Below are 16,715 nucleotides of genomic sequence, written 5' to 3'. Positions count from 1 at the left end.
ACGCTTTGACTTGACAGCATTTCAATATTGCCTGATAGTTAATCACCATTATTTTTATTACAATGTAATGATAATAATTTACGATTGTCAGGAAAACCCTGTCCAAGATTTAAGTCAATAATAACCTGATGCCATAATTCACAAGGAAATTTACTGAATAATAGGTGCTAGTGATTACCAAATCATTCCAAGTCTATTTGATTTTTACAAAGAATGTCTTGTTTAATTCAAGTTCATTTTTGATTCAAAATAGTGATGAAAAAAGGAAAATAAGTGCTGTAAATGAAAAAAGACTATCATTCAAGACCAGTCATTCAAGTTGTCTTATTGTGTTGAAGATTTCATGATGACAACAATATTAATACACCAGTGAATGATAATGAAACTGTCGAGGAAGATAATTTAACATTTAATATATTTAATATTAATGAAACGGATGAAATAACTTGATTAGTTCATTCTTGAAGTCTTCAAACTTGCTAAAGACGATGGTTGTCAATAGTCAAGCATGTGATTTCAATTTTATTTTTGTTTTAATTTTACCGTTTTGATTTATTCAAACTATAAAATTCATACTTTTCATTATAATATTGTGAAGGAGGATCAATAACAGAAAAATGGGAGTTTAAGGTGAGAGTAAGAAATTAATTATCTAAAGGAAACTGAATAATCAGACTGGAGGAGAGTGAAGTTATCTAAGTCAGTTTCAAATAAGCCTTTATCCAGATCATGTCGATGTTTCAAGTTTAATCGATCAACATTCAACTCTTCAAGTGTTGGCTTTCAATAATAATCAAATAATTTGCAAGAGTGTATCAATTTTTCACTTTAAACATCACGATAACCAGGTAAGTGATTTTTATTATTATAGCTTTCAACTTTTTGATATTTATGTTACTGTTTATCAATTATTAATATTTTACTTCTTTATTATTTCATGTTTACTTGGATTGGTTCAATTGTGATTAGATAACTTAAAGTGTACATCAAGTAAAATATCAACAATGGCAACAGCCGGGACAACAATTAATGCTAGTAAATCATTTATGGACACAACATTTTATTATTTTCATGATTTTTGGGAAGAGAAAGGTGATCCTCGAGTTTCAAGTTTACCCTTAATGTATGGTGGACCATGGAAGGTAATATTGATAAGCTTCTTGTATTGGTATTTTGTCCGTATATTGGGTCCAGCATTGATGAAAGGACGTGAACCATTTGATCTTCGTTCAGTAATGCTTCTCCATAATAGTTTCCTAATTGGTGTCAATGGAGTTGGTTTCTTTGTTGCTCTATGGGTTACCGATATGTTCAAGGAAACCTGGAATTGTGGTCCAGTTGATCCAAATACATCAAACCTTAAGGACAATTTAACCGTTTATCTTGGTTATATTTACTTTTTAACCAAAATAGTTGATTTTGGTGATACAATTTTCTTTGTATTGAGAAAACGTTTCCATCAAGCATCATTTTTACACGTTTTCCACCATGGTGTTATGCCTATTGTTGGATTTGTTGGATTGAAATTCCATCCCGGTGGTTATTCAGGATTTTTACCAACAATTAATATCCTTATCCATGCAATTATGTATGCTTATTATGCATTAGCTTGTGCTGGTCCAGAGATGAAAAAGTATCTTTGGTGGAAGAAACACATTACTCAACTTCAAATGGTACAATTTGTATTAACCTTTTTCCATGCATTTAATGCAATAGTTAATCCTAATTGTCATTGGCCATTAGTTTTAGCCTATTTGGAGGCATTACATGCTGTACTTTTCTTCTTCTTATTTGCATCATTTTATCAAAAAGCTTACGGATCTTCTTCTGCTTCATCAACATCATCACCATCAGTTTCATCGACATCTAAACAGTCTGTTGCTGCTCATAGCAAATCAGAATAAACAACTCAACTTCGTCTGTATTCCATTCCGATCAGGCTGATATCCTTATATCAAGTCAACGTTGAATATTACTGGAAACTATTCCATTCCATTGTAACCATTGTATAATAATCTTACCGCTTGATTCAAGAAAATTGTGATAAGCAATTTTATATCAAACTTGGAGAACGCACAAATTAGTCCAAAATAATCTTCTACTGCAATAATCTAAATGGACATTTTACAAACCACCAACCTTTGTTTACATTTTCCTTTCATCATACTCGAATAGACTTAATATCCAGATGAATGAGTTAAATAGATGTCCAACAATTTCTTGGTGATTTCTTGAGCTCAAAAATATTTCTAAAATTAATTCAAGAACTAAATATTTAATAATAGGTTTTTCTAACATTCCCTTGCTAAATATGATTTTACTACAATTATTTAGCTAGAAATCAGTAATATTTAAATTTTTACCTTTCCTTTATTTAAATTGCGACAATCAGTTGAAGCTTAGACGACTGTTATAGCCATCAGAATAGTTAAGTAAGGTTAATAAAAAAGATGGATGAAGATGAAAAAAGTGATTGCAAGTTAAATTGAACAGAATTAGTTCAAGCTTACAACCAGACAAGTTGCGAACGATTGTCAAGTATTTAATAAATCTTTCTTAATGAGGCAATTTAATTTGAATGAAACAAAAATGCATATTTAAAGATAGTTTTAAGTTGATAATTGAATAAATGAAGATCAAAATGATTAAAATACTGATTTTAGCTAATATAAGATGAAAATGGTTAGGTTATGTGAAAACACGCTTTAAATTCAGGAGAGCCTTATTGAGAGGATACACCTTAGCGGGAAAAAGCGAAAGTATTGAATGGTGTTTAGCAAAAAAGTGATAACAAAATTGGTAAATTTGCTTCGAGCCATTTTAATATGAGGTCAACTGTTGCACTCAAAGTTGATTTTAATGACACTTTCCCTCTGGATCACAAATGATAGATTAATTAACTGTAAAAATCTTTGAATATTCAATTTTTTCATTTCTTCATTAGTTTCTTCTCTTTTTTTGCTACAGTCTGCATCGTAAACAATTCTTGACCGTTTTAAACCTTCAACCTTAACTATTATGCCTTACTATTCAACATCCATGTTAATCAACTATAAAACACTAGTCAATATTTTAACTATAACTATGTGCCCTGAATTATAAGATTAACTGTTGATTCTCGACGTCATGCAACTACCTTTAAACAATTAATTTTAATGAAATATTAATGAATAAAAGAAATTATTTTTATTTACCTGAAAATATTACATTTTGATTTTTTCCCATCTACAGGAAAATGAGCATACCTTGTACCATGAATTACTTGCTAATAATTACATAATTGTATTTGCAAGCCATAATTTACAATAAATTTAAATCATTTTGATGAATTTCCCTTTTTAGTGACTTGGTAAGTATTTTGGTGAATCGGTGAGATATAAAAGTGTAAAATTAATTTAAGATTGCTATGTTAATAAGAAAGGAATATCTCGAGCATTATCGCAATAGGAAATTAGACAAAAAATGAAGTTAATAGTGACATGTTTACCATAGGTATAAGCGAAGTGAAACGATGAAAATGTGAAAAATACGAGTGCTGAAAAGCTTTTCCTAGGTATCAAGAAATGGCCATTTCTTGAGGTTAATATGTTAATATAATAACTACCAATTAACGAGTTTATACAGGTATCCTGGAAATTTGGTTAACCTTCATCAGTTTCAAACGATTCAATAGGAATGATTAAATCACCATTCAACCTAAATTGGTTTCTTGATGCTAAGACCAAAATTTAGCTTCATTTTTGAATTATTTCGATGGTTCCATTTTCCACCTTTCTAATAATATCAAACTATCTCTTTACAAATATCATTGCTGTTAATTTTTAGATGTCACGGCCTGAGTCTGTAAAACTTTTTAGATATTAATTCGCCAATAGTCATCCTTGTGATAAGAGTCTTTACCGTCGTTTTTTCAGTGGGTGGATCTTCTTTTCTTACGTGTGATAGAAGAAATTATAAGTTGCTCTTGATTAGATCATGAGGCCACCAACGCAACGAGCTTTGCATGTACTAATTGTATTTGATAACAAGTAAGTCATTATCTTTACACGAATAGAAATCTAAGTTGTGTTCATCTTTATCCATTTCATATTCAATTTCCTTGGGTGAAATAAAAACAAGAAATGAGAGTCAAGTCAAATTTAAGGACAAGGCAAAATAATAGAAAATAAAAATCTTACTTGATTGAAATCATTTTTGCTTTTAACCCATATAGATATCTCTTTCATATCATCAATCGATAAAAGTCTTTTAACGAGATGTTTCAGTGCTGTTACCATTATGGTTCCTAAATAAAGACGAAAAAATTAGTGGAAATTTGTATCCATTTAGAAATAGACTTACTTGGAATCTTTTTTTTAATACTAGTCCCCGTGGATAAATCACAGATGGTTAATTCAATCAGCTTATTTGGAGCTTTCTTTGCTTTATTTTTAGCGGACAGATCGAAAGGAGTTCCGTAATCTTGAGAATAAAAGATTTGATGAAAAATTTGAGAATTTGTAATGTTTCGATTAATGAAGATTATCTTATGATTACCTTGAAGAATTTGTAGATATCTAGGATTCTCCTCTAAAAACGTTTCATCTTCAGCTTCAACAGATTTCAAGTACTTCGAATAATAAAAACGCAAATAATGTATTTCACCATCCCTTCGTAAATTATCTGTAATCTGTAAAGTAGCTAAGTTTTAGAAATAAGCATGAAATAACATGGAAACAAGAAAATAAGATAGGTAAAACCATTAAGCTGACCTGCTGACGATTCAGATACTTTAATCTTCCAACAATGCTTAAAACAAAGTTGAAGGTATAATCGAAGTTCATGTCTTCAAACAACGGATTATCACGAACAATGAGTTCTTCTAAAGCTGGTAGTTTGTTAAGATTGGCAATGTCCTTCCATGAATTGAGACGATTGGTTTTAAGATCGAGATGTTTAAGGCTGAGAAAAAGATTTTCGTTCTCATCGATTTCCACTGATTCAATGCCACAATTTACCAGTTTGAGACAAGTCAATCTATTTGAAAAATTACATAACATGTGATTAAGTTGTTCACCTCTAACAAAGATGAGTAACTTACTTTTTAAGATTTCCTAGATTGTTGATATATTTCCAGTTTATTAGTTGATTGCCATTGAGGATTAATGTTGTAAGATTGTTAAACATTTCAGGTGCTGGAGCTTCAATTGAGTCTATTAAATTATCGAAAACATCCAGCTCTTCTAATTGCGGCCATAAATATTTGCTACATAAGACTATCTTTGACCAGTCATAATTCAATTTTCCGAGAATGATAATCTTGATTTTGCTGAAATATTGAGACAGTTGTTGATACTCATCATCTGACAGTATTTCCAATGGATTACCGGTAACAATAATGTGTCTTAAAGATTGCAGGTTTCTCACGAGATCAGAAATTTGTCTCCAAGAAGTAAGTTGATTAAATGATACATCTAATATCTGGACATTTCTAAGCTTATCAAACATTTCCGAGTCATGATCAACAAATCCAATTGAACAGCATTTCAAATCAATTTCGGTTCGTCTTTCCAATGCTTTAAGATGCGAGTTTAGTTTTTCCGATCTTTCATACAACAAACTCTTTGATTTACCAGCAAGAGTAGGAAATAGTATACCTGGGTTTTCATCAATTCCATCATAGTCAAGATATTTTGATTTTACTGCTTCAGTAAAACTCGACTGTTTTTTCGTATCCATTTATCCTTCACAATCCTTGTCAGTGAACTTTGAACTGGCCAAACACAATAGCAGAACACAGAAAATGAAAAAAATTATCCAAATATGTTAATAGTGCACCTGATTAAAATAAATTGACAATTAAATCTTGATAAACAATTGTTGAAGTAAGGTCTAAAAACCAGTTACCAGTAACCATGGTTATGATAAACACTCTAACCAGCTGTTACCTAGATGCTGCTTTTACGCTGCAAGCAATTTTGAATAATAAAAATTTCAATTATTGAATATGATTTAATATTATTTAACAATAATAATGAGTTAATGTGTTTAATCATCATGTTTATTCGTCTGTTTTCTTGCATCTTCAATCACTTTAATATTTGTGGATAAGTTAATTAAATTTAAGTTAAGGGTAAGGAACTTTCATCAAGGAACTAAGGAGAGTTTAAATCTAAACAACAGTTAATCTAATTACTTTACAATTGTGATCGAAATGAAATTCGTGGATATGATAAAGTAAATAACAGTCCGTTCGCTTGGTGGGATTGGAAATTCTTGTGTGACCAATTTAAACATATATTTGAAAAATGTTACTTTCAAGTAATGAGTGAAGTCTAAAAGATTTCCAGCATTTCAATCAAAATATTTCATTTTATCTAGATAATTGAACTAATCGAAGAATTGATCAGTTTAAAAATCACTGCATGGGAAAAGAATCTAAGCTTGAATGGTGAAACTGGAAGATGCTCATACTTAAAATATCTGACAATCCATCAATATAATTCATGGAATGTTTCAGCCAGAATTAGTAAATAAAGCAATTTGTAAATAAATCTTTTACAGTCAAATAATAGCTATGAATTGAATTATTCAATATCTTTCGTTGAATAACGAAATTATGAAATTATGAAATTAAACTCAATTTCATGAACGGAACAAAAGCGTTTTATACCATTTAACCTTTAAAGATTGATCTTTTAGTCTGGAATCAATCTGGATTTAGTTTTGATCAAGCAAAATCATAATCATAAATGGTCTGGGAATGTTGATAAGTTCAATCCATCAAAGTGAATCAGGTCAAAATCATAAGCACACTGATTGTATTGCAAAAGTTGATTGTCCAAAACATTTAATTCAAACAGTTTCAATCAGATATTGTCTCTTTCAATGTCAACCTTTTCCAATCTGTCCAATTGATGAAACAATTGAAAAAAAGATGGAAATACTGTTAACCTGATTCTCTCAAATCAAATGAAAAACAAGAAGCTACTTTATTGGGCAAATGGATTTGATTGTGTTTCATTTCAATTTAAATTAACGCCAAATGAAAGAAACTAAAAAGATACAATTTAAACTAAATTAAATCATTGGAATGTTATTAAACTGTTCACTGTTTGAGATTGTCTCACATTCGTATCTGAAAATGAATTTTTCAATTTTATCCCATTGATTAAAACAATTTAAGTGAAGATGAACAGCAAGATTGATTTTGCATAATCTTCATGTAAGTTGGAGTTAAACTCCTTTTTTGTATCCATTACTTTGTTTGATCAGGACTAACTAATTGTACAAACCATCTAAACAGGGAAATGATTTGTTCAATCAAACGAAACACAAACGTTAATTACATTTCTATTCATGCATAAATGAAGAAGAATCAAAAAAAGAATCAATTAAACACCAAGAATTAACAAGGTTTAATCTGAATACAAGAGTTGTTCGTATAACGAAAGCTACAAAAAAGCAGTTTTGTTATTTCCGTTGCCTTCAAACAACCATTAACCATCCAAACAATCAACACACAAAATTAGATTAATTGGCAAGATGATTTAGAGGAAACACAATCAATATGGAAAGTCAGGCGATATAATTAAAAACAAATTGAACAAATTAGACGCAGTTGAATCAGCCTGAAACCGTAATGATATACAAACCAAAATGTGAATATTGGTAAGCTTGAGAGTTAACTGTGATTAAGATGATTATTGAGTGAAATTATACTAATTTTAGGTTCATCAACTTGCATGTAATATTAATTATTGGTGAAAACAATGGGAATAATCAAAGAAAAGGGAAAACAAATCTTATATTAGTATATCTACACCTAACATGTTAACCTTTTTTTGCTGTAAAACAACAAAAAAGGTTACTTTTGGTTGATCGGTTATTCAGTTAATCAGCTAATTGTGAGCCCAACAAAATTAGTCTTCAATTATCAGATTTGACGTTTTTTTCGACTTGTGTATTCAGTGATCAGTTTTAATTCAATTTTGATGAGAGTGATTAAGAATGATTTTGTGGTTTTGTTTCGCAAAGGAAGACACTCAAACATGGCGACTAAAAAAGACTTGATTTACAGGAGGCACAAAAAAAAGTTACACCAAACACAACAACAATTGTCATTATTAATAGTGTTCATTAATTCTTGATTGTTCACTTTTTCTCGTAAGAATCAGTTGCTTCTAAAAAGTGTATGTTTGAGGAAAAAATTAAAGCTAAAAAACATCACTTTTTCATGTAAACCTATTGGTTACAATTGGCTTGCCTTTAGCTTTTTGTACTGAATTGTTTTACCAGTTTTTTTAGATGATACTGATGATCATAATCATCTTTATGTTCATCTAATTAATTGTAAGTGATAGTTGGGACCACATTTAACACGATTTAAGGTCCACCTTCACCGAATCCGAAACCTTGCCTACCAAATATTGTATTTTTAACCCAAACACTTGAACATTTAATCGATCATTTGGATTTGTTAAGTCAATTGCCAACATTAACTTGACATAGCAGTTTCAAATTGTTATCAGCAATTTGTTGTGTCTGTTGCCCTGTTGCCCTTTTATTGAACGGGCTTGTGAATCATTATTTATATTTTGAGTCTTCTGAATGATTTGAAATTTGTTCCAACTGTTGATAAGATTTTCACAATGTTTGGACTTTCATATGTTTGGATTATCATTTCAATATGCAACTTGGATAGTTTCATTGTTTTAGTTGAGAGTTCACCGGATAAATTCAGCGTCTACCCACAATCTGATCTACATCAGCCCTTCTCAACAGTTGAAACCAAGACTGGAACTAAATTAAGTCCTAATGGAGCAGCAATCAGACAATGGGAAACCAGAAGCTGGATATCAACTATACCTTTACAAAAGGCTGTTACAGTTGATAATAGTAATGCTTTGAAAAATGCCATTCCTAAACATTATAATGACTTGGATACTGGATTAGCTTCAACAACCTTGTCAACAACATCGGTTTCCCATGATGATCAGTTTGACTTTTCAGAGAGCAAATATTCAAGTTCATCCTTCCGTGATAACGATCCGAGAGATCCTCGCAATTATCCGATCATAAGTACATCCAACAATATAACTCATCATAGTCCATCAGCCGAGTCAAGATCCCGTTCAACAGAGTCAGAATGTAAAGGTGACAGTTGCCGTAAATCACCTTTCCAGGGAACATATGATACAATCAATTATCAAAAGAAAATTGTTTATCCAGAGAAGCAATCTTCTAGAGTTGAGGAGCCAAATTATCCTCGACGGTTTAGAGGCGAAGACAATTACAATGATGAAGGTGGTCGTCCGCACCACTCTCGATATCATCACCACTCCAGCGAAATAATCGATCATAATAATGAAAAGGATTCTCGTCATCCTGCTACACCTCACCATTTAACATGGCAACATCATGCACATCCAAAGGGAAGATCGAGTCGTTGGGAATCTGATATGAGTTCATTGGGCAATGAACATGGAAATGAACCTGATGAAGAATGGAATAGAAAAGATTGGAGAGATAAGTCAATGGGTTCTAATAGAGATTCATTTGGTTATAATGCAAAAACATATCGTAATTCAATGAGAGGGAATGAGGAAAATGACAAGGATGATAAAAATAAAGATCACAGTTATCACCAACGTGACCATTATCAAACTCGCCGACGTAAATACAATAACAATGATACCAAAGATGAACCCAGACCTGGTGGTAAAGATCACTATGAGTATGATAGACGGGAGTATGAGAAGGAAAGAGACCGTGAATGGAGGAATTATTCAAATGGACGGAATCATGACAACAATGATAACGGTAACAGTGAGCCTAGCTATTATAATGGAAAATCTGAAGAAAGATGGGAATCGGGTAAAGAGGATCATGAGAATGAAGGAAGAACAGATAAATCAACACCTCATGAATATCACAGCAATAAAAGCAACAATAAAAACAACCATGATAGCAATCATCACCATAGATCATATGATAATAATGGCAATGATAGTCATAGAACGGTTAAACCAGGAAAATCAAAGCCAAAAGTAAAGACTTACCATCATGATGAAGAGACTCCTGATGGGTATTCTCATGCTCATGGATATGAGAAAGAAACAGTAGAAGGAAGTCGATTCTTTGAGCCATCAGGATTAGCCGGACACGATACCAATGATCATCACAATAATCCACCTCCTCAACACTACATAAATGATTATGAAAATAGCAAATCACACAATGTTTCAGATGAATATAGACACAATAATCATTATCAAAATGGTGTTGGATCAAGTAGACAGTCTAATAACCGAATCCATGGTAAAAATAAACCAGAATGTGACTGTTCAGGTCGAAACGGTAAAGGTCGACCTATTCCTGAAGTAGCAGACGATGCATCAGCTAAATCAAAAGCAGCTGCAGCATCAGCTGCTAGAGTTAAAAGACAAGACGAAGACGTTAAGCTAATATTTGGTAGTCGATCTGGTCAAAAGTTAAAATCTAACTTGGTAAACGATACAAAAAGTAAAAGATGAGTAACAGTAAATTAATCAAAATTTTCCATTAAATTGGAAATTAAAATGAGATTGTTTCGTTTTGACTGATTGTACGGTAACATCAATCTTTCCCGATGTCTATACAGCCTGTTGAAGTAACCTAACCTTTTTTTGTGTAAGATTTTTTATATTAATTGCCTTTTTAATCACCTAGACTAATAAATCGTCAATTGTTTGATTTTAATAAATTATCGAATCGAAGTTTTTTGATGACCTGACAAACATGAGTATATCACCAATCAATTTCCGAGATTACGTAAAGATAAATTTGAAAATGATTTAATATTACATCTTTATTGATAATAATTTATTATTGAAGTTATTAAATTACTCGGACAATTAAAAAATTGAATATGAATAAATTTGTGTGTTTAAGATTGACAACAGTCTTGGTGGAAAGACTGTAATAAGAAAATACATTTGATTAGATTTAAGCTTGACAATGATTTAGCTTAACAAAAGTAAAAGATGATTAGCTATTAGACTAAAATGATGAATTCTTTCAGATCTTTTACTCAGTGGTGATGAGAAAGATTTCAGATTGCTGAATGTAGCTTTGAAAGCAATAAGTTAAATCTTTACAATGAGAAATAATGAGAAATTAATGAAATCTTTGGATTAGAAAGTAATGGAGACATGGAATAATTTGGGAGAAAAGTTGATTAATTGATGATCTTTAAAGCACTGAGGATAAATTGCGATGGAAGATGTTGACTAATGTTTGTGTTGATAGGAGGAAATTGTTGATCAATTATGGAGTGTGTTTAAACAATGGTGAATTTAATTATGTGGTAGACAATTATTGCACTTTTATGGGAGTGAATCAGGGAAATCCGGGTCTTTTAGATGTTGATTAAAATAAAATTTGGGAACCAGAACTATAATCCAGATGATTCCATTTCAATTTCTTTCTGAAACATTCGGATTAACAGTGATTCAACTGAAACTCTTTCAACAATGTGAACCTTAAGCTCAGGCTTATCGGGAAGATAAAAAATAGACGATCGATGATTACTTGATCCACCATAGGCAGCAAAATCGTCATACTGATTAAAATCAAAGTCAACCAAGCCATCTAATTGTTCAGCTTGCAACGATTCTTTGGTGGCTTTTGTTGAACTTTGGCCAGAATTGATTTTATTTGGATCACCTTTTTTGGTATTGGGTGTTGACAAGGCACCATTAGTGTTAACACTGGACAAACCAAGTTGTTTAATCTTGTTGAGAACAGAATTGAGATAAACTGAGCCTTCAGTTGTATTCGTATATTCCAAGATGAAAGCCTCAATAACAAAGGCAGCAAAAATATTGAGCACAATTATTACACATGCAACATGGAATGAGATGAAGAAAAGCCGAGTATATTTGGATGCGGCTAAAATTTCAAAATTATGAGCCAAAGTGTGCCATTCATTGACCACCATAAGGTCAAACAAAAGGAGAAAGGAACTTGCAATGCTATTAAAATTGATTGTACACATTGTTACATTTTTAGAAGCCAAAGATTCTGGACAGCAATCAATTGAGTCACTTGAGCAGCCGGAAGGATTTGAATAGACTAGTCCATGAAATAGTTGCATCCCAATAATGGCATAGAAATAGTAAAGAACCAGAAGAAGAATGCCGTAAGTAGCAATGGAAGGAACCAAGGAACGAATTGTGACCACAACAACAGAGAACCGTTCAATGTTTCCAATTATTTTGCCAATACGAAGAGCTCTCAATACTAAGACAATATCAAAATATCTGCCCAACGATGCCTCGGTCGCATAATTGGATGAAATGAGTAACCAAAAGACGATTGCTAAGCCAATGACAATAAAATCAAACGCATTCCAAAAGCTCTTGATAAACCCATGAGTGCCAAAAGCGTAGAGTTTGGCAAAAATTTCAAAGGTAAAAGCAGTAAGTAGATAATATTCCAGTTTAAGCTGCCGATGATTATCGTAAATTGCTATGAGAGCCACATTGAGAACAATTAGACAATCAAAAAAGTATCTAAAGTAGCGTGAATGAACCATCCGAATCAAAGCTTGAGAAGGTGCACTTTTGTAGACAAAGGGAAGCCAATAGCCGCAACATGATTCTTGTGAATTTTTTGAATAAATAATACGAATCTTCATTGCCATTAAATCTCCAATATCCATGAAATCAGATCTTCGAATGCGTCCGTTTGTTTCCAAAATTGACCAAACGAGGTCAACAATGACTGAGTTGTGCCGAGCAGCATAATCAAAGACTGACCAGGTTTGAAAGACTGCTTCCATTATAATCTCTAGTTGATCTCGAGTCATCCCAAGTTCATCGCCTTTGGTTACAATGTCATAGGCTCGGCTTAGATTATCACGCTTAATTTGTAATAATTTACAAACTTCGTTCTAAAGGGAAAGGAAATTAAAGAGAGTTAATCTTTTATATTTAAAAGAGACTTTGATTGATCAAACCGGAATCAGGATCATTAAAGTTACTTCCAGGATTAGTTGGTATAGACTATAATCCATTGACAAAACAAATTAAATTTGCTAGTATCAATGACTATTAGTGTACACGATACTAAAATATCAATGAAATAACAATTAAAATGTTCACATTTGTATTCCCAAGTTTGTTTCATGTTGACATGTTGAGATAGTAATTCTTCAAATAATCAACTAAACTCAAAATCATTGAATTCATTTGTTGAATGGAAATATTAATTTACCTTTAAATGTTTACGGTACTTGTTGTAGATTACAGCTAATATTATGTTCATGAACAGGTAGAGGTTTATGATTAGAAAAATGATGAAAAATATTGCATATAATCTGTTCCTATTATAACTTGGCATCCTAAAAGAGAGAAAATAATTAGTAAATTTATCTTCAAAATTATTTAAATAAAGACCAGTGTTGACAATTCTGGTTCAAGCATTGAGACAGAACTTGAGTTGCTCCAAAAACACTTTGTACTTACATAATTGAAGGGTTATTTGCTGTGGTAACTAAGATGTAAAGCTGGTAAAAACTGTCGATGAAATTATCAAAATAATTTAAACTCTCGGACACTTTTTCATCATGAAATAATTTAGCTTTGTTAAACAATTTAAATGCAATTAGTGAAGAAACTCCAAGAGAGAGAAAGAAGAGAATCAAAACGTTGATTATGTCAGGTAAAGTGTTCCGTATACTCCTGATTGCTCGACGAATCTGTGGATATAAAAAAATTCAAGTTATAATCAAGTAATCAAACAATGAGAAATGTTTATTTCATTGAGTTAGGAGTTAAGAGTTGCTCAAAATGAAATGCAAGTTAAAAATATGTTCAATGTATCAATGAAGGTAAAGTAGTAATGTGAGTTGACAACAATAAGCTATGATAAGCACGATTCATCAACAGCAGGGTAATTCAAAGAAAATTAACCGACAAAGCTTCATGGAACAGTTATTCATAAAAATTCAATTTTGATGGATGTCAGTGTTAACTATGGTTATGTTCATTCACTATGATTTGGCGATTTTTTTTCTAGACTTTTAGCAGTTGCATATCAATCTGAATTGAAAAGAAGGGTTAAAGAGACTATGAAATGGAATAGAATAGAAATTGAAATATTATCATCAAAATATGAATTTAAAGGTGAAAATTGTGTTCAACCTTTACTTTTTTTTCTACTTGTTCACTGCTGTAGCTCATCATCATCATCGTTCTCAAAGTGTTCAGTCAACAAGAACGACTGATGAAGAGCTTTCAGATAAATGGCAATTGTGGTTCTTTCCAATTCAGTCAGGTTATAACATAAAAGCTTTTCAGTTTCTTTCCTTTGGTTATATCATCTTTCTTTCGCGCTCTCTACCTGTTCACCCAACCAGAGATGAAGTTAACAACCAAGCAAGAAAATAGATAGAAAAATAAAGCTTCAAATTAAAAATTTGAAAGTCAAGGTAGCACAAGCAAAAAATCAACATAATTGAAATTGATTCTGAGACAAAATGCCAGAAAATCTCGCATTTTATGCAAATTGGTCAAACGGTTTGCTATGGTGGATACAACTTGAAAAGCGTTCACTTATTTACGAGGTAAGATAGTAACAACTGCTAAAGGAGATAAATTATTCAATCAGAACAAATTACAGGTGATTGTACTCAGGAGGAAAGCGTTGAAGGAGCGGGTCAACAAGCCTTAGTTTCATGAGATAATATCGTGAAGATTCGAGAGAAAATATTGTAACTCAGAAGTTGCATGGATATTGAGGTGAAAGGTTAAAGATATGTTAAGGGTTGAAATGTTATTGTCTAAATGTTTAACATTTACCTGTCGATTCTCTGCAAATGTTATTATGAAAAGTGGCCGAAGACATAGAGACCATCTCATGGCTTTGTTACTGGGAAGAGCCAAGTAGGCAACAATGTCAAGTAAAGTGATGACAACTGTCCAGATGAGGATAATTGTTTTAGGATCATGCCAAAAGGTATAACTTTGAGTAACATAACCACGAAGAACCAGACGAATAACAAAATAGGTAAGGCACAAAAGTTCAATGGTAATGGTGAGATTGTCAAAATAAGCTTTATTCCGAGTTTGGCCGATTGGCTCCCAAAGAGCAAGCAAATGAAGGACAGCGAGAAAAATGAATAATAGATAATATAGAGACCAGTGGCGATAAACATAATACAAACGTAGAGATCTTGAATCTGTTTTAAATTCAAATGGGTAACCTTCAAATGCACTGTTAACCAGAGCACCACTTAACAGGGCATCGTATGTCCGACCAACTGACGACTGTTCTGCATCAACATTGCTTGATGAATCCGTTATATCTTTGTCCGAAGTTAAATTAAATGACTGATTATTAACACGATTATCAACTCCGTTCATTTCAACCTCCATCAAATTCAAGAGAAATGGTAAGCACGGAAATTAACGAAAACAATGATGGAGTAGAGTAATATTTCAATAATCAAGTTTAAGGGTAACACTTTGTCAATAGTTGTCGTTGACCAGATATACTTCATACATATACATGCATGTATGAAAGTATTGTCAAGATGGAGAAATAACCAGGAACAATAGGAATAATTATTAACGTTGAAATGACAGAAGTGATTGTTGCCTATGAGAGGTGAAAAGGCGTTTAATTTGTGATCATTGGCTATCACTGTTGCACTTTTTGATTATTTGCCAACCAACATGCTCAATAACACTATTAGACTGTGTTAAGGAAAGCTGATAAACATGGTGTTAAGTCCACGGTGGAAATATTCCTTTTAAAGGTTTGACTTCAAATTTGGGGTTTTGGTTGCCTGTTCAAGTCCTGTAGTGGATGCTATAACATGGAACATAGAGAAAACATGGAAAAGTTGACAAAAAATGAAATTTATTTACAAATGAAATTCATCATTGAATTATGGTTGGGTTGGGTAGTAACTGAAAAATGTATCTTTACAATACCTTTCAATTCAATGTGTATATCTTTCTCTTTATTTGGCCTTGTCAGTAATGATGACGATGGTGATTAACTGCACCAACTGAAAGTATTACGAAAGGAACAATAACAACAAGCAAAGATGATGATGGGATGTTGTTTCTGTTGATGGTTGAAAAAGTAAACAATCACAAAATACCAATTAAAATTAAATCCGGCTGAGAGAAGGGTTGCTGGATAAGTGGATAAGGGTTTTCTGAGGATCTTTGTGAAACAATGAACCTGGATTGACTAATGACAGATTCCGAAATTCAACTACAGATGTAACTTTTCAACATCTATTTGACTCAAACAACTCAAAACAGATTGCAAGGCAAAACCCTAACTTTAGTTTAGTGAGAGAAAGTGAGAGCAAATCTCAGATTGATTCTTTAGAAAGAGAATGTAGACAGAGAAAAGAAAGAGAGGAAAACCAGTTCCTTTCCACTGTGAAATTTCTGGTAATCTCAGCTAAAGGTACTCTTTTTAGCTATTACCAGTTATTTCATTTTTTTGCTTATTTTGTTGATCATTGTATCTATCAATTGATCAATCATTTGTGTGTTTCACCTCATAATCATGATAAATTCAAAGAATCACCTCTCAACATTTTAACAGCCAATTTGGACGAGTCGCTCTTTTAATACCATTTTCAATAACCAGAATTGGTTTTTGGGTAACAGTTTCATATCATAAGCAGGGACGATGCAGATTTCAGGTCCATAATTAAAACCAGTGAATCA

At 32.1% G+C, this 16,715-nt stretch overlaps 3 protein-coding genes across 3 annotated transcripts; 1 reads left to right on the top strand and 2 right to left on the bottom strand.

Moving 5' to 3' along the window:
- The first annotated feature begins 712 nt into the window (after window positions 1–712).
- On the top strand, window positions 713–3,193 carry LOC107359958 (very long chain fatty acid elongase 7). The gene is made up of 2 exons (XM_015926560.3): window positions 713–848; window positions 970–3,193. The coding sequence occupies exon 2, from the start codon at window positions 1,005–1,007 to the stop codon at window positions 1,902–1,904; it is 900 nt and encodes a 299-aa protein (XP_015782046.2). The 5' UTR covers window positions 713–848; window positions 970–1,004; the 3' UTR covers window positions 1,905–3,193.
- On the bottom strand, window positions 3,168–7,940 carry Tbce (Tubulin-binding cofactor E). Its single transcript, XM_015926559.3, has 6 exons — window positions 5,081–7,940; window positions 4,752–5,016; window positions 4,537–4,669; window positions 4,342–4,461; window positions 4,179–4,285; window positions 3,168–4,098 (listed from the first exon to the last, which is right to left on the bottom strand). Exons 1-6 carry the CDS (start codon window positions 5,716–5,718, stop codon window positions 4,009–4,011), a joined length of 1,353 nt encoding a protein of 450 aa, XP_015782045.2. The 5' UTR covers window positions 5,719–7,940; the 3' UTR covers window positions 3,168–4,008.
- Window positions 7,941–10,810: 2,870 nt separating this feature from the next.
- LOC107359890 (uncharacterized) lies at window positions 10,811–16,296 on the bottom strand. The gene is made up of 5 exons (XM_015926476.3): window positions 15,960–16,296; window positions 14,823–15,834; window positions 13,488–13,720; window positions 13,237–13,363; window positions 10,811–12,913 (listed from the first exon to the last, which is right to left on the bottom strand). Exons 2-5 carry the CDS (start codon window positions 15,396–15,398, stop codon window positions 11,414–11,416), a joined length of 2,436 nt encoding a protein of 811 aa, XP_015781962.1. The 5' UTR covers window positions 15,399–15,834; window positions 15,960–16,296; the 3' UTR covers window positions 10,811–11,413.
- Between the last annotated feature and the right edge of the window lie 419 nt (window positions 16,297–16,715).

This window comes from Tetranychus urticae, chromosome 2, assembly GCF_039701765.1.
Source record: "Tetranychus urticae isolate SD_2017Ah chromosome 2, NJAU_TeUrti_SD_1.0, whole genome shotgun sequence".
Classification (NCBI taxonomy): Eukaryota; Metazoa; Arthropoda; class Arachnida; order Trombidiformes; family Tetranychidae; genus Tetranychus; species Tetranychus urticae.
The sequence above is the reverse complement of the archived record's forward strand: the minus strand, read 5'-3'. Positions and strand labels throughout refer to the sequence as shown.